Below are 25,224 nucleotides of genomic sequence, written 5' to 3'. Positions count from 1 at the left end.
CCCCGTGGCTATCTGTTCCTTTCCCTATCTAGAACCTGCCTATTCATGGGGCTTTTAGCTACATCTTCTTTGGGCCCTTCATCTTCTTTTAGGTATTCCTTCTTCTCCTTTCCAGCTCCTGCTTTTGCATTGAACAGTGCTATCAAATACGGGTAGATCTTTGTTTTTGTGTTTGGGCGGTTGATTTTTCCAATTTGGTCCTTTAGGTTATTATGCAACACCTCGGCCCAAGCCACCTTTGTTCTTACTTCCGTTGCTTTCACCATTCCACCAAAGTCCTTCCTGGACATGCAATATGGCTTGTGGGTGAGATTGATCATCTCCACCACAAAGCGCATTTTCTTTTGTCGATCTTTGTTCACCGTGCCCATGATCTTGAATTCTTTGGCCTAGCCCTCCAATGGGTTGAACTCCTTAGTTAAATCATCCTCATCGGCTGGCTTGACCTCATCCTCCCCCCCAGCTTTCAGCCAACAGTTTTAATACTTCGGCCACATATAGAGGATTGAATACTCTTTTCTCACATGATGGAAGCATAATGATATTTGATTTTTGTAATTGCTCTAGCTGCTCCATGGCCTTGAAGTTTTGTTGTAGCTCCTCCCAAGGTATCTCCACAAACTCCTTCAATCTCATCTTCTCCAGCATTAGGCATGCTTATATGCCTCCTTGTATATAAGGTGGATGAGAAGTACTCAAATTCCACCATTTTCCTTGCTTCGTGTGTGCTGGGATAGAGTGACAGAAGGCATGGGTGAAAGTAGAGTTTAGAAACAGTAGAGTTTAGAGCGCAAGGTAGCAAGAATTTTTTGCACATGGATTTTTGAATTAGGCTTTCGATGGAGAGGTAGCTGATCGTTGTCGTAATGCACACCTTCCCTAGGTACAGCCATAACTGCTCGACATCTCCATGATTTCTCCAAATACCTTTCACAATTTGATCATGAGTGTTTGCTGCTGCACCGTTTGCGAGGTCATTAATGACTGGGCTAAGAATAGGTGCAACGTGACACATTTCTCTTTCCATCAATGCACCCTTTTTCGAAGTGGTAACCTCGATTTTCCTACCACCTCCACGCACTACCAAAACTGGCTCCTTGATTACTGTGCACACTCTAATCATATTTACATACGTACATCCTAATTTTGTATTTTGTTCTCTTTTCTTTTTATTTTCTCCAGAATCCTATCCTAGTTTCTGATCCTGACTAGACTCGAACTCTTCTTGTTGGGCATTTTCTAGATCCTAACTGGACGTCCGCTTTTGCTTGTTGGACATTCTCCATATCTACATCTGGATCTGGACACACTTTCCTTAATTTCTTTGGATCTAGATATGGATCTGGACACACTTTTCCTTTTGGACATACTTGTCTTGCTAGTTCTAGCATTTTTCATAGGTAAGGCTTCAGCCTATACCCATTCACCAGTTTCCTTAGGCTTTCTTCTAAATGGGCCCGTCCATCTCATTTTTAATTTTCTTGGGTGGGGTCCCATTCTTGACTGTGTCTCCTTCTTCAAAGATGTTGAATTTTGTGTTCTTCTCCACCTGCTGCAACGTTCTCCTTTTTTGTAGAATTTTGGATGTCCATGCATTGTGCAGCCACCTTTCATCCAGCTTAAGGAGTTGCTCAATCTTGTGCACCTCTGATTCTTCCAAAGAGAGCCTTTCTGCTACAGCTATCCTGAGGCTCTCTGTTAGGAACTCCATGGGCACTACTGCCTCTAGTCCATACACCATGCTGAAAGACATAAGTCCTCTTGCATTCTTGTATGCTATTTTGGAATGCCATATAATGCTGAGTGCAGCTTTGTGTCATTGTCGGTCCTATTCTCATTCATTGTCTTGACCAATATTCCTTTTAGGATTTTATTGGTGGATTCTGCTTGTCCATTTGCATTTGGGTAGTAGACGGTTGACTTCTTATGTAGTATCATATGCTGCTTGGTTAGTTTCCTGATCACTTCATTAAGGAAGTGGGTCCCTTGGTCATTGACCATCTCTATTGGGCATCCGAATCTTTTCATAGTTTCATAGAGAAACTATGCCATTAATGATGCCTTACAGTCTTTTAGGACCTTGGCCTCTACCCATTTTGTGCAATAATCCATAGCCACTAGAATGTATTTGTTTCCTCTTTGTTGGCTGCTAGCTTGAATGGGCCAAAAAAGTCTAGACCCCACTTTTGGAACAACTCTAGGGGAAATATTGGGATGTGTGACATTTTATCTACATTATTTGGTTACCCCAGTCTCTAGCACATATCGCACTCCTTTGTAAACTTGTGCACGCCTTTTAATGCAGTCGGCCACCACAATCTTGCCTGGAACACCTTTCACCCCGTGACCTCTCCGAAAAAGTGCCCTCCGCTTATTCCTTGGTGCGCTTCTGCTAGCACAACCTGTTGCTCATGTTTAGGGACACATCTTCTTGGTATCTAATCAATGCCCATCTTGTAGAGCTATCCAACTACCACCATGAATGACTTGCTCTGGAGAGTCAGCTTTTTTCTCTGATCTCTAGACATGTACTCCAGAAAAGGACAATTCAAACATGAATTGCAGCATCTCATCGTATCAGCTGGGTTTTTCTTCTTCTATGAGGAAGAGTTGCGCATCCAAAATCATCTTCCACCCCCTCTAGATCCCCTCTAGAGCTTCTTCTAACTCTAGCCTTGATAGGAAATCTGCTACTGCATTCTTGTTTCCGGGGGTGTGCCTTTATGGTAAACTCGAACTCTTATAAAACAAAATCATCCATTTGGCCAATGTTCCTACCATCTAGTGCTTTGTGGTCTATATTATGAAATTCAAACATTTTTCCCAACAGATAGTGCTTGAACTTCTTGATGGAGTGGATAATCCCCAGTGACTTCTTTTCTGTAGTGGAGTACTTATTTTTAGGTCTAGAAAGTCTTCCGCTTGCATAGTAAACTGGTATGTACCAGCCTTCTTGTGCTTCCTTCATCAGAGAGCACTACCAATGGCAAAATCAAAGGTATCAACAAATACATGAACTACCAGATCATAGTTCGGCTGCTGGAGAATGGGTGTTGTTGACAGTATTTGCTTGAGATTCCAGACCAGACATATTCTATATCCTTCAACCGTCAAACTGTATAGGGGCACTGCTACATTTGCTAGCCCAAGAACCTTACAAATCTGCTATGCCACTTTATTAGTCTGAGGAATCTTGCAAGTTCTTTGGCTTTCTTGGGTGGCTGCAACTTTATACTAATTGCGACCTTGGCCGGATTCCATAGCTAGCCCTTTTGCGGGGATACTATGTGTCCTAAAGAGGGATCAACTTGTTACAGCAAAGGTGCACTTGGCTGGATTAAGGCTCAGTCTGGCCTTCCTGTACTTCTCCAAACACATTGTGAGGTGTGTTATGTAGTCTTCTTTCTTTCCGAAGAACATGCTAATCATCCATAAGAACGCTTATGAAGGTGGTTAAATATTCCTAGAATATTTCTTGAACCATCCTTTGGAATGTGGCTAGAGTATTTTTCAGCCCAAAAGTCATTACATTGGAGGCAAAAGCCCCCCATTCTATCACCACAAAGGCTGTTTCTTCTTTATCGTCTGGGGCCATCCGTACCTAGTTGTACCCAACCACTGAACCCATCTAGGAGGGAGTATGTCTCACGTGCATCTCTACCACATCCCGTAAGGGATCTATGAATGCTAGCGGGAACGGATCCAATATGGTGGAGGCGTTCAGCTTGCGGTAGTTAATGGAGACCCTCATCTTCTCATTCTTCTTTGGGATGATGACTATTGGTGAAAGCCATTCTGCCCTGTCCCCCTAGATAGATGACCTACTCTTAGCGGCTTGTCAATCTCCTCCTTCACTTGTTTAGCGTAGTTGGGGTTCATTCTATATCTTCTTTGTCAGGGATAGGCGTTGCATCCTCTTTTAAGTTGATCTTAAGTTGGTAGAAGCTAGGATCAATCCCTTTCATGTCTGAGTAATTCTAGGTGAACCCATCTTTGTAGGAATTTAGCAAATCCAGGAGCCTTCCTCTGAATTCCTGATTCATCTAGGCATTGATTCTGACTATTTTTGGCTCTTGGTCCCCCAGGTTCACTTCTTCAAGTTTATCTTCCTGGACTCTTGGTCATACCCCAGGTTTTTGGCTCCTGGTTGTCCCCCAGGTTCACTTCTTCAAGTTCATCTTCCTGGACTCTAATGTTCCACTTCCTAAGTTGGGCTTCCTCTTGCTTGAGGACCATCTTGTCCTTTTCCTGCTTAGCCTACAGTTCTGCCACACAGTCATGATTGTCCCCCTCCTCTTTCTTTGCACTTTCTTCATTTAGTAGCACTTCAAGGTGAACCACCCAAAACTTCTGGATCATATCTTTGTAAAATCCACCTTAAATAGTGACAGACAGTCTGGATTTTCCTTCATGATTTACTCTTCTTTGACATCTTCTAACCCTTCCAGGTAGTTTAGGCCCTCTGGATACATCGGCCAACTGGCTAGATTCAGCTTGTCTTTTCCTGTCGAGACCAAAATTTAGACCTTCTTTTTCCCTCTCCTGATTGTCCGTATCCTAGTTGTGCCTCATCCTTCCACTTATGAGACACGATCTTCCCAAGAGCATGGGATATGCTCCCGCTATCTCAGTCATTTTGAGGACTATGAACACGGCAGTGAACATGCATCATGCCGCTTCTATTTTATCTCCCCTGATTAATCCAACTAGTTGGACTCTTCTTTGGTCAGCCATGCCGATCTGGAACGAAGCTTGCTACATGTCAGTGATGCCTAGATTTTTAGCTAGGCTATCTGATATTATGTTCACTCCTGATCCTCCATCCATAATGACCCTTGTCACTATTTGTCCTCTAACCTTGATGGTCACTTCCGGAATGGATGTGTCATAGTCCTAGACTATTTCCATATTCCTGCATTCTGATCTGCTAGAATTTTTGGTTCCTGCAAGGGCATCTGCACTAGTTTCTCATTTGGTAATATGGCATGAAGTAGCTTTTGCCTGTATGGGAACCAGATTCAGCATTTGGTCTAGTGTTATGTTCAAATTCATCTTGCTGAGATGTTTGATTTCATTTGGTGTACTGTGATGTTCCGTTTCATCTTGCTAAGATCCTCCCACTAGTCATATTCCTTCATGGAGTTTCTCCTTTTCTCCTTGTTAGTGGGCATACCTTGGTCTTTGTACATCCTTCCTTCTTCCTCTTGTACTTCTCTTTCCTTTTCCTAACTTTGCGTTGTTAGTTTTCCTATTTGAATTCCTTCCAGATTTCCTTCCATTTGCTTTCTCAAGACGCTTCTGCTGCTATGGGCTATAATTGGCACTTCAGCATCCTTTCTTCGATTGCTCTACCATTGCACACCGGCTTCTTTTCTGCTCCAATTTCTTCCCTTTTCTTGACTAGGTTTATCTTATCCAGATTTTCCTCAAAATGATCTCCCCGGGGGGGGGGCTTTCTTGCATTGTCCTCGCCATCTCTTATGCGCTCTACACCAACTTGGTACCTTGCCCACCAATGTTCTGGCTTCTATTTCTATTTTGGCTTGGCATTCGTGCATGTCAGCGTCCTGACAAGTCCTTGTGATCTTGTTACAGCCATCACCTCTCATGGCTTTTCTTCTTCTTTACTTGCCCTATGGTCCACTTTTACCATGTTTACAAATTGCATATCAGCTTCTGCTGGGTTCGCCTTCCTTTGCGGCCTTGCCTCTTGCAGTTCTTGCTAATGGCACTAAAATATGGGGCAGTCATTTTGTCTATGTCCTAGACCATTGCAGTAGAAACAAGCTCCCCTTGGTCCAAATCTACCACCTCTACTTCTATACGGTCTGTTGACTTAAGGTCCTGTGGGTGGTGACCTGGTTAATGAATGGGACTTGCTGTTGTTGCCTTTCTATCACCCTCGGATTCCTATTTCGAGGATTGTAGAAACACATTTATGTAGTGTGATTGTTACTCTCGTAGGATAGTGCATATCTGCTGAGAGTATTCCTTAACTAGCACTCCTCTTTCATGTGACCTTGATTGTTACACCTTGTGCACCAGACGTCTGGTCTGAGTCCAGATCGTGCATGTCCTTTGGCAATCTTGGCTGAGTCTTGGCTAGAGTGGCCTTTAGTTCTTCCTAAACATTTACTGCCTACTTCCTATCTTGCTTTATTGAGGGCTTTAACTCTTTGGCATCCAACTCCTAATTGGACTCTGATTCTGAGGTGTCTTCTCCATAATCTGAATCTGAAGTTTCTTCTTCCTTCTTTTTCCATTTGTCCTTCGTCTTCTTCTTGGGGTCTTTCCTTGTTTTCTTCAAGATCCCCTTAGCTCTGGTAGCTCCTGCCACCACTTGTTCAAAGGTGAGGGCATCCAAGTCATATGAGGCTACTGCTATATCTAGAAATTTTCCCTCAGTCCTCTCACAAACCACTAGCTCAACATGGCTGGAGCAAGTCAATTGGGTTGATCCAGACATATTAGCAGTGCTTGGAATTCAGCTACATAGTCCTTTGTTGGCCTCTTCTTCTGAGTTAGCCTCTATAGCTTTTCTAACACTTCTGTTATGGTCTTGTCTTTTCTTAATCTTTTTAGGAATGCCTTCTTCAATTCTTCAAATGTCTAGAAGTGCTCTAGACGATATTATGCATACCACCTGCTGGTGGCCTTGCCACCCAATGTTGTCACAAAATACTCTATCTTTTGTGGTAACACAGCTCTGGTGCTAGAAATGTGGTTTTGAAGGTGAAGATGTGGGCATCTAGATCCTCCTCGCTCTTGCCCTTGAACTTAGGGTACCTAAGAGAGACATCCTTCCCACAGTCGGTTCTTCTTCTTCTTAAGCTTCCTGCCTCTTGTTTTGTGGCTCCTGTTGATCTCCTTCTTGATTTCTCAGTGGTTCTTGAATCTGTCTTTCTAGGTGACATGAATCATTTTTGTGAGTCTTCTTAGACGATGTAGTTATCCTTCGTGTTCTACAGCTTCCTCGGCTTGTCTCTATGGTGCCGCATTGAAATAAAGTTTTCCTCTCGCCTGTAAACTTGTTTGAGAGAGCCTATATATATATATGGACAACTACATAGCTAATAAGCTAGGAGCCTCATTGCAAACCACTCTTCTGAAGATGGTGCGTACAGGTAAGTACTACCCGGCTGCTTCATGGATCATTCCCAAAACTAGTTCGGGCATGAGCAGACAAAGATCAGCCGTTGTTTGGAAAGTAATGAAACTCCCTCACCTAACCCAGTGTATCGATATATCAAAGAAGTATTCTTCTCCGAAGAACCTGCTCGAAGATATTTTAACCAAGTGAATCCAGCACCTAGAGCTCAACATGAAGATGATGATAGTGACAATGTTGAAGAAGACCAGCATGTGAACAGCAACGACCTAGGAACTCGTATAGCAACCCGATTGTCTTTGTCTCCTGAAGTATGTAAATATGTAGGCCTCAGTGAGGAAGATGGTTGCTTCCTCTAGTTTTTTCAAAAATTTCCTCTTACGTTGTGAAATCCAGAGTGTTCCACTTGTAATTAAGCTGTTTCCCTTTATGTAAATACAACGCACCTTGCTTTCCTCTCTTACCAGTTTAAGCTATCTTCATTCTCTCCATTGTACTCTTATGACTCTCTCTTGAACATTCCTGACACTAGTGTGTGTGCACTTCCTTTCCAAATCTATTTCAACTAGCTTCACTCGCATGACTAATTGTGTAGGACTAACCTAGAACTAACTTCTATCTTCCTACTCCCCTACCTGGTGAACCAACTCCCTAGAAAGGATCGCCAAAAGTGTCGATGTTTGGTCAAGACTCAGCACTTACGTAGTTCTATACCACCTAGTCACACATCTCACAAGCAATGGTAGCTCCTGTCTCGATGAAAGTTTCTTTGTTGATGATCTTACCACCACCCTGCTCCAAGCACAACATTTGCTCATTTAGATGCTTGTCTGTGAAAGTTGTTTATGTTACCATATTATAGTAGTGATGTGTGTGAACACACTTAGGACCGCCGGGGCACTTTTTCCCTCACTAGGAGGTTTTTTCCCCCGTGCATTGTATATACGCCCATTATCTTCTAGGGCTTGGAATTTTTTCTTTTTGGCACTCATAATACACTACTGTGTTGTGCTCAAGCTTCCTCATCTTCTTGAAGTTGTGTGTGCATTCCTGCAACCCTAATTCCAACAATTGGTATCAGAGCAGGCTTCCTCCTCCCGGGCAGCATCACCGGCACCTGCCGCTTCATCTCCTCCGATTGCGACGAGGTTTCACGAGCGTCTGCAGGTTAGTATATGCCGTGGGGGAGCCCGTAGGGCTTGGTCTTTTCAGAATTTTGATCTGAAGTCATTTCGCCCTCCGTTTTTGCATTCCAAGTACTGCGCAGGCAAAATCGTCCTACTGTGCAGATTTTCTGTCAAGATTGAAATCTGCAGGACAGGTGCCCATTCGTCTGTTTTGGGCTGTGCTACATAGCACAGGTCGATTTTATACAGGTTTTCCTCTTGCAGACAGCATTTACATCTAGTAGTACAGTCATTGGCCATGGCTGACAACAATGATGTATTCCGCATGTTGGCTGCTGAGGATAAGTTGGATGGCACCAACTATCCATTGTGGGCATATATGATGCGACATGTATTGGTAGCAAAGGGGTTATGGAACATTGTGCAGGGAATTGATGCACGTCCTATTGTGGCTGGGAATGCTGCAAACACATCAGAAACAGGTACTGTTGATGATGGTGCAGGCACAAGTGCTGTAGCAGCTGTTCGAGAACCACCACTTTCAGCAGAGCAGATTCGTTGGGATGGTAGAGATGCGCAGGCTCATGCCTTGATTGCGCTGTCTGTCAAACGTACCATTATCCCACATATTCGCTCCTGCAGGACTTCTAAGGATGCTTGGGATGTACTTGCCACATTGTATCAGGCAAGAAATGAGGCTCGTGTTGCTTACCTCCGAAAACAGTTGGAGAGTGAGCATATGAACGAAGGTGATTCTATGGATAGCTTTTTGACAAAGATCAAGGATTTCAAAGAGCAGCTCATTTCTGCAGATGAAATCCTATCAGACAGTTCACTTGTGCAGACTGTTTTGAATGGTCTACCAGATTCTTATCAGGGTTTTGCTTCCACTCTTCGCTTGATGATGAAAGGCAATCCCAATGCCTTATCATTTGAGGAGTTAGTTTCTGTTTTGCTGCAAGAAGACCAGTCAAGGCAAAACAGGAATATTATGCGTGTCGCAGATCAAGCTTTCGTTGCTAGTCAGAGAAGCGGGAAAGGTAAAGCTGGCTTTTCTTCTAGTAAGCAGAAATCTGCAAATGCTGCGCAACCAAAGAAGGAAGACAAAGATGAGAAGAAGGGTGACAAACAGAAGACATTTTGCAAGTACTGTAAGGGAAATGATCATGTCATCAAAGCGTGTCCTAAGCTGGCTGCGAAAGAGGCTAAGAAGAAAGAGGCTGGTATGGCTGTTGCAGATGCCTCTCCTTCTAACAATGAATCTGCTAATGTTGTTCAAGATACAGAATGGGCATTCAATGCGCAGTGCAGTTATGACCCATCTTTGCATGACACATGTATGTCTGCAGTAGATTCAGATGTATGGTACTTTGACAGTGGTGCCACTAAGCATATCACCTCGCAGCGCAGTTTATTCACTTTCCTTGAGTCTGCTCCCACAGGGAATACTGTCACTTGTGCCAATAACTCCTCTTATCCCGTTGAAGGAGTTGGACAGATTGTGCTGAATGTTGCAAATGGCAACACCTTTACACTTTTTGATGCATTGTATGTGCCAGGGATCAAAAAGAATCTGCTATCAGTCTCCGCATTTGCCAAAACAGGTTTGGTTGTAAAATTTGTGGATGACAGATGTACTGTTCATGATCTCTCTTGTGGTGACATCATTGTAGCATCTGGTTCACTATGTCGAGGGCTGTATAAGCTCAATATGGATGGCAAATGTGTAGAGGATTCAGCATGTGCTATTATGGATACGCAGGCTATTTCAAATGCAAAACTGTGGCATGCACGTTTTGGTCATCTGAATTTTGCAAGTTTGCTGCGCCTGCAGAAATCTGAAATGGTGTCTTCTTTGCCTAAGCTTGAGGCACCTGTCAAGCATGTTTGTGAGGGCTGCATATTGGGTAAAATGCAGCGTGCTTCCTTTCCCAAAGATGGATCAGTGAGAGCTGAACGCAGATTGCAGCTTGTTCACAGTGATGTTTGTGGTCCCATGCAAACTCCATCATTTGGAAACTACCTTTACTTCGTGACTTTCATTGATGATTTTACCAGGCATGCATGGGTATATCCTTTGAAGGCAAAGTCCGAAGTGTTTTTGTGCTTCAAACAGTTTTTGGTTATGGCTGAAAATGTGTCAGAAAGTAAGATGGGCACCCTCCGTTCAGATCGAGGGGGGGAGTATATGTCTTCAGAATTTAATGCATTTCTGGCTGAGCGTGGGATAAAACACCAATGTACAGTGCCGTATACACCACAGCAAAATGGTGTGGCTGAGAGAAAAAACAGGTCTCTCATGGAAATGGCAAGATGTATGGTTAAGAGTCAAAGTCTACCACATGGTTTTTGGCTTGAGGCTGTCATGTGTGCCACTTATGTACTAAACAGGTGTCCCACCAAAGCATTACAGGTTGTCACTCCATATGAGGCTTGGCATAGCCGCAAGCCATCTGTTGGCCATTTACGTGTTTTTGGTTGCCTGGCATATGCATTAGTGCCTGTGCAACATCGCAGAAAATTGGATGACAAAGCTGTCAAATGTATTTTTGTTGGCTATAGTGCTGAGAGCAAAGGCTATCGTTTGTATCATCCACAGACAAAGCGCATTTTGGTTAGCCGTGATGTTGTATTTGTGGAAGATGCAGTTCAGCCCTTGGTTTCATGTACTAAGGAGACAGATATCAGCTCACGTGATGTCTATGATACATTGTTGCCTCTTTTCAGTGGTGCACAGTCAAGTGCAATACCTCATGAGGCAGTTTTTCAGCCTATGCAGGTTTTAAATGATGGCACAGATCAGCCTATATCTGATGCAGATGTGCATGATGCACTTGAGGATGAGAGACAAGAGATTGAGGGCTCTAGGAACATGCCTAGATGGCTGGTGCAGACTTTGCGTGACAGCAAGTTGGATGCCCCTTTGTCTAGTCGCACTCGTTCTGGCTCTCATGGTGCCTCTTATGCGTCAGATTGTTATGCATTGGCTGTTTCTAGTATGTGCGATGAAAGTGAGCCTGTTTCATTTGATGAGGCACAAAGTTCAGAAAATTGGATGGCTGCTATGCAAGCAGAATACGATGCTATTATGAAGAATGGTACATGGTCTTTATGTAACTTGCCCCCTGGCAAGAAGGCCATTGGCACTAAGTGGGTATACAAATTGAAGCGTAAGCCTGATGGCACAGTGGATCGCCATAAGGCTAGGCTTGTTGCAAAAGGTTATGCTCAAGAGAAGGGCATTGATTTTGATGAGACTTTTGCTCCCACATGTCGTATGACCACTGTTCGTAGCATCTGTGCATTAGCAGCTCATAATGGTTGGAATGTACATCAGCTGGACATAAAGACTGCGTTCTTAAATGGAGATTTGCATGAGGAGGTGTATGTATCGCAGCCTCGTGGTTTTGTTCAAAGAGGGCAGGAAAACAAAGTGTGCAGGTTAAAAAAGGCTTTATATGGTTTAAAGCAAGCTCCACGAGCTTGGTATGAAAAAATACATGCATATTTGACTGCACATGGGTTTCAGAATAGTCCAACAGAAAGCACTTTGTATGTTAAACGTGTGGATGGTGTACATCTAATCATTGCTCTCTATGTCGATGACATGCTGCTCACAGGACCAAATGAGAGTCATATTGCTGATTTTAAGGCTGATTTGAATGCCTCTTTTGAGATGTCAGATTTGGGGCATTTGCATCATTATTTGGGGATACAATTTAAGCAGTGTGATGGAGGTATTGCTTTGTGTCAGACAAAGTATATTGAAACATTGTTGCGGAGATTTGGCCTTGAAGACTGCAAGCCTATTGCTACTCCAATGGAGACAGGTTTGAAGTTGAGTCTTCATGATGCTGGAGATCACTTTGATGTCACACTCTATCAGACAGCTGTTGGTTGCCTCATTTATGTATGCATTACGAGGCCAGACATTCAGTTTGCAGTCTCACAGGTGAGCAGATTTATGCATAGCCCAGGCATTAAGCATTGGCAGGCAGTGAAGCGTATCTTTCGCTATTTGAGTGGTACTCGGCATCTTGGGTTGTTTTATCCCAAGGGGGGATCATTGCCGCCAGATTTACATGTTTTTTCAGATTCTGACTGGGCTGGTTGTTATGACACACGCGTGTCCACGAGTGGTTTTTGCTTCATGCTTGGAAGCTCATGCATATCATGGTTGAGCAAGAAGCAGCCTACTGTGGCCACTTCTAGTTGTGAAGCTGAGTACAGGGCAGCTTTCACAGCTACGGTTGAGTGTGTGTGGCTCAGACGCCTTATGGCTGATTTGGGTGTTGGGCAGCCATCTGCCACCACCATCTTCACTGACAGTCAGAGCGCATTGGCAGTTGCGCGGAACCCAGTGTTCCATGCTCGTACGAAGCACATTGACGTGCACTACCATTATGTCAGGGAGAGACTCTCTGCAGGAGAGATCAGTTTGGCTTATGTGCCAACACAGGATAACCTTGCAGACCTTTTCACAAAGGCTCTGCCTCGTGAGAAGTTCGAAGCTTTTCGCAAAGCTTTGGGCTTACTCCCTTTTGTGGATTCGTCCACACAGCTAGACACTTCCCTATACATGAGTGCTAGCTCTTGTTCACCGCATCACTCCAGGGGGGATTTGTTACCATATTATAGTAGTGATGTGTGTGAACACACTTAGGACCGCCGGGGCACTTTTTCCCTCACTAGGAGGTTTTTTCCCCCGTGCATTGTATATACGCCCATTATCTTCTAGGGCTTGGAATTTTTTCTTTTTGGCACTCATAATACACTACTGTGTTGTGCTCAAGGTTCCTCATCTTCTTGAAGTTGTGTGTGCATTCCTGCAACCCTAATTCCAACAGTTTATGTGCTTATAATGATCAAAGGTTCATGCTCAAGAGCCAAGTGATGTATCTAGATTAGCTTTTATAACAAAAGCTTTTAATGGGTTGCCTTTAACACAAGAGAAAGATGTGGACATTGAGACCTGTAGAAGGTTTTTATGAGTTAAATGAGACACATTTCATTTGCAAGCCAACCTAAACTATGTCAAATATTGCATGTCTCATGTCAAGAAATGGATGGGGGGCCCTTCGGAATCCTTGAACAGATTCCAACTCTTGGATTGAAGTGTTTAGCCCTATAGTTTTCTTAGCTAATCTACTTTGCCTATCTACTGACTTGTTAAAGAGAGGTCATATCAGGAGGTGTTCCATGCTCCTTTGATCTGTTCTTTTTTTCTATAGTCTACATATACTACTTCTTAATGACCCTAATGCAAAGAACAATCTTCTCTATACCACAAATATAAGTGGATTTGCTCCACTATAATGAGTAAACATAATAACATAGAAGAATGCAATTATACAACAATGACAAGAACAACATCACTTAATAAGAAACCTAAATACAAGAAGCAATTGAATAACAAAGGTCATTTTTAACTATGTACTCATGGCATATCCTCTCCATATTGTGTGGAATAGCCATACATGGATTTATTGTCTCACGGGACCTTTTGTACTTCTTAAAGAAATAATTAAAAACTCACAAATACATCAAGATTAAATCACAAGTGGACTTTATAGAACCACAAGATACCAAAAAAGAAAAAAACTTGATTGGACTCTTACCTAAAATGGGAAAAATCATAGACAACCTCCCACTAGATTGGATGCAATTGTAGCCACCCTATGCTTCACATGATCCTTGACAGCTAAATTCCAAGCTAGCATGCCACCAACTACATGCAATTCTTTCCCACTAGGGAGGTCAAGTAATACAAAATCTACTGCCCACTTCACCCTTTTTGCCCTTTTTCATGAACTCTCTACTAGATTTGGCCCCAAATAAGAAGAAATTATGAATCTTAGCATACATATCATTCATCTTTCTATGTGCAAAATTAAATCCCATCATCACATAACCTCCAATAAGACAACCATACATGGCATGAGGTCTATGTCCAATGGCACTATCTTGTGAAGATGAGCACAATAAACAAAGTAAGTAACCACTTTTTCCATATCTATACTACCTGAAAAAAGAAAATTTCTCTCTTTCAAGTCATGACATTTGCAAACTTATTTCACCAATGTGAGGAGGGGAGACAAAACACATTATTACTATTAATCTAAATGTCAAGCACTAAGTCCATGAATGATGGTGATGATGGATGGTTCTTAACATGTTGTACATGAAGATCCAAAAGAATAGAGTGAATTTTAATACATTATTTTCCTCTAATAAAATATTATATCTCCAACATAGAGGAAAAATAAAGCATACCTTCTCTTGTATTGTTCTTAGTATTTTCTCAAAGCTTAGGCTTTGTTTATGTTTATAGATCTTTTGGTAGCTCTATTTCCCTCTTCTTCGTGGCATACTTCATGCATAGATCATACTCGTATGTAAGTACCTAGAACCAAAAAGTCCAACCACCATGGACAAATGGGTTAAATCCCATTGGGAGAGGAGACTTTGCATGGAAACTAGGTATATCAAGTAGCAGGAGTGGATATCTTTGTCCAACACCACAATACCTTGGAAGATCTTCTATCTTCTTCTCATTCTTCAAATATGTGAGGTATCTAGTCCAACACCACAATACCTTGGAAGATCTTCTATCTTCTTCTCATTCTTCAAATATGTGAGGTATCTAGTTCAATTTAAATAAAAATAATTAATAATTATTTTATTTGAGTTGACTAAGCTTAGAAATGTATAACCAAAACCATAGAGTTAAACTTTATAGACACGAATAAACAAGGCATTCTTAGGAATTCTTTTTTGTGTGGAAACACATTTTTCCTACCTAAAAAACACCCTATGATCTACTTGATCAATCTCTACTTTCTTAATGCTTATGATTTCTCCATTTGTAGGGTCTTTTAGCTTGCTTTCTTTCCTTATATGAAGTCTAGAGATCATGTGTTTTCTACCCTCCAATTTGATGTTCTCTAGGCTAAGTGTGTAGTCAATTGGGAGCACTAAGGGTCTTTGATGTCCTCTAGGCTGTGTGTAGTCAATCAAGAGCACTAATGGCCATGCCATTCTTGTCATGGCCCATTGTTGCTTTATATCATGGTTCTCTATCTTCTCTAGAAAAACTTCTCTAGCTAGCCATCTTAAAAACATAAATACCAAAAGAAATATTATAAGTTTGCAAAAAACTCAAAGTCACAAAACTAAACAAACCATCTTAACTATACTATTTAAAAGAAGTTCACCTTAAAACAACAAATATGAGTGACTATGGTTACTATGTGTGGATAAATTCTTCACATGCATACACGTACTAGTAGATGGATAAATTGCTCACATGCATACATGTACTAGGCCATATACAAGGACATGTGGATGGGAGGCATGTAAGAGGAGTGGGGTGGATGAAGAGGAGGGGATGGATGGAGGGGCAGTTGATTGGGGAGAAGAGATGAAGCGAAGCTATGTAAACATCAAGGCCTCTAGCAAGAAGAGGACTAAATTGTTCTTGGATGTGGTGAAGCAGGAGCAAGAGCTTGAGTGTGTCATGCTCACACAAAGGAGCGCATTGTTGATCAAAGGAGAAGAGATTAGCAATGGCAATTGTCCTCTTTGCATACATTTTAACTTAGCACAAGCCTAATATAAGTCACAGTAGGATTGGCAAAGTCATTCTCTTACTTTTTGGTATAAGATGAGAGCATATACTTAACATTCTAACGTATTTAACATTCTAACGTATGTTATTTTGAGTTTATGTGTGTGTGTGTGTTTGTGTGTTGTTAGCACATTCATCCCCAGATTCTGCTCTTTTATGGTGCTCATTTGGTCCCCTTTTGCATGGCCATTGCTTGTGGGCTGGCCACCCCTTTTTTACTATTTTTCTGGGATTTTTCCCAACCTTTCTGGCATTTTCCAGTCGACCATGTCCAGTAGCTCTAGTCGGCCTATTTATCAGCTCCAATCGGCCAAGCATTCCCTCACTATAAATAGTGGGTGCTGGCCTCTCTTGTTTCATTCAGTCTTGTACATATTTTGCTCACTCACTTATGAGACTATCTGTGTCTCTTGCTTGGGACTGTTTTGCTTCAGTATATTCAGCATAGTTTGCTCCATATCTCTCTCTCTCTCTCTTGCACTCTTTGTTCAGCACATTCTAGTGCCACTCTGCTTCCGCTCTGTGCACTCTTTCATGGTATCATCGCTCCCGGTTTAGCAACCTCTTTGCTGCCCCAGATTCAGCCGTGTTTTCAACACCTTCTCCTCTGCATTTTTTTCCAGATCCATAGCCTTTGCTGCTGCGTTTTCTGGACAGCACTCTGCTTGTTGTTTTTCCTTCATATTGGCTTCATCAACTTAGCCATCAGGTACTTGTTGACCAACGTTTTCTTTCCCACTTGGAGATTGGACAATAGGCAGCCTGTTTTCTACAGGACAGCAGCCTTTCTTTGCCGCATTTTCCTCTCTAGTGGCCCTTTCCCTTTGCAGAGGGGGCTTGTGGTGTTGCAGGCTTTGGTGGCACTCTTGGTACCTGTGGAGGACACTTCTTCTTCAGAGTTTGTGCATTTTTTGAGATTGAGCCCAAGCTTTTGTGATGGCTGCACTGACTTCTCTTCATATGTTTGCTGAGTCTGCCAAGTTGGATGGTTCCAACTACACCCTATGGAAGGTGAAGGTGAAATCGGCCTTGCGTGCCGTGGATCTCTAGGATTGGCTTGTTACACCGGCCAATGCCACCCCTCCCACCCTTGCTTCCGGTGGTGCGACTCAGGCACAAATTGATGTTTGGCAGTCGAATGATCGACGCGTTTTCTCCTTCCTGATGTTGAACTGTCAGGATGTTGTTCTCTCTCATGTACGTACAATAGATGTTGCACATGAAGTTTGGAAGGCTTTTGCAGATCTCTATGAGATTAAGTCTCCGGGTCGGATTTTGGAGTTGGAAAAGCAACTTATGAACTTATCAGTTTCTGCGTTTCCATCTTTATTTCATCTCGAAGATGAAAGATCTCCGGGACGAGCTTGCTGTTTGTGGCAAGGACATCTCCATCGAGGATATGGCTATTCGGTTGCTCTCCAAACTTTTAGAGAGGTTTGCTGCATACTTTCAGTCTCTGGTTTCTTCTCCGTGTAATGTTCCAGTTACTTGGGAGGAAGTTCTCCCCTCCGTTATGCAGATTGAGTCTCGCTTTGAGGAGCGGACTGGCACCTCCGGTGGCCCTGATGGAGCTTTAACAGCACAAGATAAAGGGAAGACTCAACAAAAGAAAGGAAAAGGGGGTTACCCCAATGTCACAAGAAGAAGCGTGATGAAGCAGCAAAGAATTCTTCCTCAACGGCGGTGTCTCAACCCAAGAAGGATGATGACATTCTTCTCTTAGCAGGTACTTGGCGTCGTATACTTGCTCTTGTGACTTCTCAGTCAGGGTCTTGGATTGATGATAGCGGTGCTACTGCTCATATGACACCCCATCGAGATTGGTTCGAGGACTTCACTGCCAGATCAGGCGAGATCACTCTAGGTAATTCTTCTTCTATGCCAGTGCATGGTCATGGCACTATCCCCATCTTCCGTTCTGACGAGGACAAGAGGTACTTCTCTAACGTTCTGTATATTCCAGATTTGGCTTTTAACCTTTTGTCAGTGAGTGCTCTTACAGCTCAGGGTGCGGAGATGATCTTTTCTCATTAATGAGATTACCATTCGTGATAAGGCGACTAGTAGCATCTTGGCTCAGGGAGTCCAAGATAGTGGTCTCTACAAGTTGACCGCTCTGCTTTCTTCTGGTGCTTCTGCTCTTTGGCATGCTCGGTTTGGCCATTTGAGCTATCAGCTTCTGCAGCGAGCTTTGAAGGATGGGTTGGTTGAGGGATTACCGACCATCAAGGCTCCGTTTGCTTGTTCCTCTTGTTTATAGGGAAAGCAACACTGAGCCGCCTTTCCGAAGGAGGCGACACATATCTTCGACATCATTTGCTCTCATTCATGCAGACTTATGTGGTCCTATGAGTACCGCGTCTTTGAGTAAGGCGTACATGCTCGTGATGGTGGATGATTTTACCAGATATACTTGGGTTTTCTTTCTAAAGACCAAGGATGAGACTTTTCATCACTTCTGTGATTGGAAAGCTGAGGTGGAAAAAGAGACCGGTCACTCGATCAAGGCTCTCAGGACCGACAGAGGGGGTGAGTTCACATCCTAGGAGTTTTAGCAATATTGCAAGACACATGGCATTCGGAGACACCTTACTACATCATATACTCCATCATAGAATGGAGTTGCCGACGAGAGGAAGAATAGGACCATTATGGAGATGGCCCGTGCTATGCTTGAGCATTCTTCATCACCTCGACGTTTCTGGGCTAAGGCGGCTTCCAGTGCTGTCTACATTCAGAATAGATCTCCTACTGCTGCTCTTCCCGACAAAACTCAATATGAGACTTTCCATGGTGAGAAGCCCTCCGTTGTTCATTTCCGAATATATGGGTGTACGGCGTATGTTCATGTGCCTAAGGAGCACCGCTCCAAGTTGGACTCGAAGTCTCAGCGCATGACTTTTCTCGGATACAGCACTGTGTCCAAGGCATATCATCTTTATGATCCTCAGGCCGATAAAGTTGTTGTGAGCCGTGATGTGGTGTTCAACAAGACTCCTACATCTTCAGAGGGGGGTGGTGAGCTTCTTCTTCCTGCACCTCCTCCTCCTCCTCCTGCTCCCGCTGTTTCTGTTACACCTCCAGCTGAGGATTCTCAGTCAGATGATGATGACCTTGCTCCTCCTCCAACGAGTTCGAGCAGATCTGTACCTGGTTGGTATTATCAGACAGTTTGAGATTCTGGGTTACGTGAGCCTCCTTCTGCTCCACTGCCTGGTTCTCTTCGGCGTTCTCCCAGAGTTACAGGGAAACAAATTCATGAGGGCAACATGTTTGTTAATTATGCTCTCATGTCTACAATTATTAATGGTCCTTTTGATCCCACTTCTGTAGACGAGGCTCTTTCACATGAGCCTTGGCGTCATGCTATGCAGGCAGGGCTGGATGCTATCGAATGGAATGGCACTTGGATTTTGGTGCCTCGACCTCTGCAGCGTAAGGTGATTGGTGTGCGTTGGATTTTCAAATCAAAGTTTCGAGCTGATGGCAGCTTGGACAAGCACAAGTCGAGGTTGGTTGCCAAGGGTTATGCTCAGCGCCCTGGTGTCAACTTCGATGAGACCTTCACTCCGACGGCCCGGATGACTACCGTTCACACCGTTCTTGCACTTGTAGGACATCATAGATGGCCCGTTTTCCAGATGGACGTCAAGTCGGCTTTCTTGAATGGAGAGCTTACACAAGAGGTTTATATTGATCAGCCACCAGGAATTGTTGTTCCGGGCAAACAGGATCATGTGTACCGGGATTGAAGAAGGCTTTATATGGTCTAAAGCAGGCTTCGTGGGCTTGGTACCAGCGGATTGATGAGTTCTTTCAGAAGCTCGACCTACGCCGTTCTCATGCAGATTCGAACCTTTATATCCTCCTTGAGAGGGGGTTAATTGTTATCATTGTGGTCTATGTTGATGACCTTATCTTTACAGGTTCTTATTCTATGCGGATCCGTTCTGTTATGGATGCTTTGGAGACAGAGTTTGAGATGACGGATCTTGGCCTCTTGCATTATTTTCTTGGCTTTGAGATTTGGCAAACCTCGAAGGGCATTTTCTTCTCTCAGCAGAAGTACACTCAGGAGATTCTCGACAGATTTCATATGGCTGGGTGCAAGCCAGTATCTTCTCTTATGGATATTGGTGAGAAGCTTTCTCATTACTTTCCATGCCGCCTCAACAAGTTGCCTACCATCAAGTCTCCCCAAAAGCTTCACATCACTTTGCCCTCCATCTAGTTGTGGTTCGATACCACTTAACCTTGGTCGCAAACTTCATGGCATATCTTAGGCCTTCACCACTCAAAGGCAGATTTTCGAATGGATAAAAAACGAAGTTTTTTCAAAAAAAAAATATAGCAAAGATTTCGAAGGATCATCCAAGCTTGTTGGAGAACAACACAATGATCACATTGATGATAGTGCCTACAAGGTTTTACTTAACCCATCACCTTGCTACCAAAGAAATTGATAATTATCTCACATATACTATGAAACTCTGGTTATGGTGACAGTTGCAATGGACCAACCATCAAGAATATGCACACAACATTCAACTGTATATGACTCTTGATATAAAATCTCTGAAAGTGCTAGATACATTGCTGGAAGTTGAAAAGATCAAAGTGCAAGACATAAGAAATAAGAATGCTTAGTAGCCTCTTTAGGCAAAAATATCATGTACCCACCTTTTAATGACATTTATATGTTGTTCCTTATAACTTTACATGTACAAACTTTAAAAAAGATTTTGCAGTATGTAAAGCATCTTATCTCTATTACTTTGAGGCTTGAGTTCTATACCAAATTCTATTTTTAAAGATAACTTTGCTTCAATGCGTAGTTCAAGCTGTTAATGACCCACTACTAAACGGTCTAAAGTGAGCGTTCTTTGAAAATCCTAATAGATCACATGAATGTTCCCTTGCTTGACCTCTTGCCAATGATAAGGAAAAGCAGAATGGCAACAAGTAATATACAAGACTTTACAGTTGTATCAAGCTGGTCTATGTCACTCTTTTGAAGACTGTGTCTGTCCAGCAAAGAAAATAGAATGTCAATAGTTGTTGAAAGCTTCTCTTTCAGCAACCTGTATGCCTGCTTCCCACGGTTGTAAAACACAGAAGAGGTATATACAGTATTTGACTTTATCACTTCCATTCCATGATTAATATCTGAAGAAACATAGACTCCATTACTACTCAAAACACCCTACACATGAAAAAGCTTCAGCATTAAGACTAATGATCAACTTAACACCAAAACAAACCTGTATGCTGATATGTAAGTTCCTGTACACTCTTGTTGTTCATCACAGCATCCCAAACCACAGGATCCGAAAGTAACGACACCAATGCCTCCTATCATAGAAGAGGACGTTATGAGCCTCATAAGCAGGTTTGCATGCACAAAGCTTTCTTCTTCACGCCAGCTAAAGAGTACATAATAATACCTTGGCCTTGGGTAAATTTTGCAGTATCTTGACAACATTGTATATCCCAAAGCCTTGGAGTGGAATTCCATGTGGTTCAGAGAAAACAAGTTGTGGTTCAATCCACTCAGAGACTGATTGTTGCAGAGCTTCAACTGCAGAATTGGATTCCTTTGCCATCACCGTGACAAAAAAGCCTCCTTTTTGAATTGGAGATGATGCGGTAGAAGAGAGACTCTCCGCTTGAGTTGGATCCAAAGTAAACAATCCTCTGTGGAATGGAACTGGGCATCATTACCACAATGGAAAATCCACACATATGCCTGATTGAAAATAGAAGCTTTACCAGTATAGCATGTAAAGCATTCAAAGCCCTCTTTGCTCATGCATCTAGTTATTAAAAGACTTAAGGACAGCCCCATTCCATGTCAGAATACGCAGTGGAGATGATGACCAGATCTGGGAACACGAGAGCAAAACGCAATGCAGAAAATCACGGCACAAGAGAGAGAGTGGTAGAGGTGTGTAACTCTGCTCTATATACACAAGAAGATCCCGGGAATGATACAATAGTGACAAGGGGGCTGGGGGCCATTTTATATGCCCCCCCAACAGCAGTCGGCCTGCTGTAGGGCAGCCGACAGGGGCATGTCCACCACGACTGGTTATAAACCAGTCGGCCAGTTCAGTGTACAGTCGGCCAGCACCAACCAGGTGTCCACACAGTCGGCCAGCATCAGTACATGCAAACAGCTGCAGTCCGCTACAGACTAGGACATCCTGCCACCTCAGGGCTGCCTCCCAAGCCACAGAAAAAATGGGAAAAAACTTGGAGAGTGGGGAAAAATCAGAAAACACCTAATAAGGGCGGGCACACCCACAACAAAGGCCCTGGTGTATATGTATAGACAGGAGATGACTTCTAACATTCCAATCCAAGGGCTCCATGGATGCCCCCCACTTGCTTGCTACCTCTACAACAGTCTTTCCACCAATTAAGGACCTGCTATAAATGCAGTCATATGAGACCTTGTAGCTTTACCAATGATGTTCTCATCATGGTAGCACTTTGTAGTTATCCAATGTGAGTAGTTATCCAATGTGAGTCCCTTAATTTTTTCCGGGTAGAGATCCCACTAATCAATTGACAATGCTGCCTCTCCCAAGCTCAACCCATAGGGAGCAGGGAAAGGCCATGGTTCACCTGTAGGTGACGAAGGACCTTGGTGTCTATTTGGTTGAGGTGCGTGGAATTTGAACTTGTTCAAGAGTCCAAATGTTTGCCAAATTGCCTTCGAAGCCATGGACCAATGTGAGTCCCTTTGTATGCGTATTCCCCAATAAAAGAACCTCGAATCTCCACTCTCTACTGGTGTTCTCCGAGAAGTTCATGGAATTCATATGCCTCCAAGATCATGCTGATGAAGCCCTTGTTTGTCCAGCATGACTGCTGCAAGTGACATCCAGGTGGGTGGGAGAGTCTCACTGCTTTTTGGGGGGCCTGCTAACTGATGCCTTTATGGCTTGGTGTAAGGAGGATGCGGCTACTATGAATCTCTAAATGTGAGGAGGACCCCAACGGTTTTGATGTACATGGCAACTATCTGGCACTGCGAATTGCAGGAAATGGAATCTACGAAGGCAGCAGTTCTATGGTGCGGCTACCAAATTTCTATGTAGGCAAGGAGACTGCAGAGAGCCATGATTTGGTCCCGAATAGGCTGTCCAGATTCATGTGGCATGGCCATGAATCGCTGTCTATCCACCGATTCATGTGTCATGGCCCATGCCATAAATCGTCTACTCATGCATGAAACAAGGCATGAAAAGAGAGCCAAGAACCCATGGATGAATGAAATAAGGGCAGCAAACACCTTCATCTCCTTTTGGATGGAAAGGACTATTGAAAGAGAGAAAACTGAGCAGAAAGACAAATCAAAGTACTTACGCCAGCGGGGAGGCTGATGTTTCTTCTTCTTCGTCGTCTTCAAGGAGAAGGAACGCGGAAGCAGAAGCAGAAGCAGAAGCAGCAGGGCTCTGCTGATGATGACGATGCGAGGGTTTCTGCACCCACTCCCACTCCTCCTCATCAGCAGCAGCTGCTGCAGGAACCACCATCCTTGCCGTCAAAACTTCAACGCTCCGATCAGCTACACCATATATTAAGATTAGTGTTTGACCAGCTCAATAGACACTCTCGTCCTTATTACAGATGAGGGAGTGTTGTGTACATTTAAAATGTATAACGCCTCCTAGATTTGAGAGTACCTTTTTTTGTGATAATCCATGGACCCATAGAGCTCTAATCATGAGACCCGACCGAGTACCTTTTTTGTGTTGGTGGGAAGGTAGAATAATCCATGGACTCATAGAGCTCTTAACATGAGACCCGACCACGTAGATAGAGTAAGTTAATGTGTTGATTGAGACACAGTTAGGCTAGTCAATCAAATAAATAATAAAGCTTTGGTGTTTAAATCACATTACGTCTGGGAGACTACTTCTCCGAAACTTCTCCTTTCTCGGTCCAAATTTTCACTACTGGTCTGGTTCCAACAGGGTTCTCAATAAAGGTTGCACAACTGAAGCTATGATTGAGGCCTGTATTCAACTAGGGTACCATATCTCTTGGGGGCAGTCCTCTTTTGTGTTGGAAGATGATAGATGGTCTTTAATTTGTGGTTTGCTTAGCATGGGGATGTAGTTAGAGTTTTGTCTTTGGTACTGGGTCTGAATATAATGCTGTAAAGCTGGGTCTAAATGTAAAGATGTAAGCTATTCTCTTTTTGGAAATATATATATGTATATCTATTGGTCCCAAAAAAATAAATAAATCACTTTACATTTGGAAATCATAGAAGCCTTGTTAAAATCACATTACATTTAGAAATCACACAAGCCTTCCTTATCGATCCATATTGACAGGACATTGATGATTCACTCTCAGGCTTGTTACAAGGAAACATATACAATTCATGAGACTATATTAAGGAAAACCAATTCCAATTGGTTTTTAACACAAAAACAAGGATTAGAGGTGCACTGTAATGGTCAGTAATGAGGCAGATGCTCCAATTGTTAACTCCAATCTTTAAACACAAAAGAAGTCTCTCACAGAATCCTTACAAAAGGAGCCTCTCTCACATCATCCTTATGCAACAACATGTTAACCAATATTAATTGTTAATAAAGTTAATCACTTTTACTACAACATCGCTTCTTCTGTGCATGTGTGTGTGAGCAAAAAAAATGAAAAACATCATGTACAAAAGGCGAGGTGGCACAAGTCTCCTCTTAAAATTATAATCATAGAGAAACGTTCCATTCCCCCATTTAGATAAGCACTTTCACTAATGAAAGTAATGAATAACACTTTTAGCACATTAGTTTGCTAAAAGTGGACTAGAGCAAATTGTTACAAATCTTTATAACAATATACTTACATTTTCCTTACTCGTTTGAGCGTGTTTACTCATTTTGAATTTGTTTACAAATAGCATCAGATTCTACATAGTATCCTACATTTTCTTCAACTTACTCCTTGGCAACCTCATTCTCATTATGTTACACAACCTCACAATTGAAAGTCTGTGGCTTTGTTGTAGAACCACAAAATGCCTTGCATTGCCCTTGCTTGTTTGGGCAGCCTTGGAATGTGTACATTCCCTCCCTTTAAAGGTTCCCCACATAAAAAAATCCGAGGCACATATAATTGATGCACACCCTTCTTTTTTGTTATTGTAAATGCACCCTTTAATGAGTGTATTACACCGGTTGGTGTACGAAAAGATGAAATTTGATTCTTGACATTCTTTTCCTTTTGCCTTGTCGACCTCCATGGCGCCTTTGGTAAAACCACCTTATCATTGACTACCCTTGGCCATGCATTTTCCATACGTTAGATATCCTTTAGGTCATCCCTTATTGCATGGGTGTCTT

General features: G+C 42.8%; 1 protein-coding gene across 2 annotated transcripts; it reads right to left on the bottom strand.

Annotated features, from left to right (window-relative positions):
- Window positions 1-20,610: 20,610 nt before the first annotated feature.
- Window positions 20,611-23,506, bottom strand: LOC147624781 (uncharacterized). Of its 2 annotated transcripts, none has more exons than XM_086818006.1 (4): window positions 23,234-23,506; window positions 21,307-21,556; window positions 21,124-21,214; window positions 20,611-21,028 (listed from the first exon to the last, which is right to left on the bottom strand). In XM_086818006.1, exons 1-4 carry the CDS (start codon window positions 23,401-23,403, stop codon window positions 20,763-20,765), a joined length of 777 nt encoding a protein of 258 aa, XP_086674132.1. In that variant the 5' UTR covers window positions 23,404-23,506; the 3' UTR covers window positions 20,611-20,762. The 2 variants fall into 2 exon arrangements, with proteins under 2 accessions (XP_086674132.1, XP_086674133.1); XM_086818007.1 differs by having other exon boundaries at window positions 20,611-20,886.
- Window positions 23,507-25,224: the final 1,718 nt, after the last annotated feature.

Source organism: Cibotium barometz, chromosome 24 (assembly GCF_041138505.1).
Source record: "Cibotium barometz isolate CiBa-2024 chromosome 24, ASM4113850v1, whole genome shotgun sequence".
Classification (NCBI taxonomy): Eukaryota; Viridiplantae; Streptophyta; class Polypodiopsida; order Cyatheales; family Cibotiaceae; genus Cibotium; species Cibotium barometz.
This window is presented reverse-complemented; position numbering and strand designations above follow the sequence as displayed.

What these genes read in the sequence shown, in the direction of transcription:
- LOC147624781 (XM_086818006.1), bottom strand. Translation starts at nt 23,403, where the DNA reads ATGGTGGTTCCTGCAGCAGCTGCTGCTGATGAGGAGGAGTGGGAGTGG. An exon ending in ACATCAGCCTCCCCGCTGGC is followed by an intron (nt 21,557 to 23,233) that starts GTAAGTACTTTG and finishes TCCATTCCACAG; the next exon opens with AGGATTGTTTACTTTGGATC. An exon ending in AAAATTTACCCAAGGCCAAG is followed by an intron (nt 21,215 to 21,306) that starts GTATTATTATGT and finishes CTTCTATGATAG; the next exon opens with GAGGCATTGGTGTCGTTACT.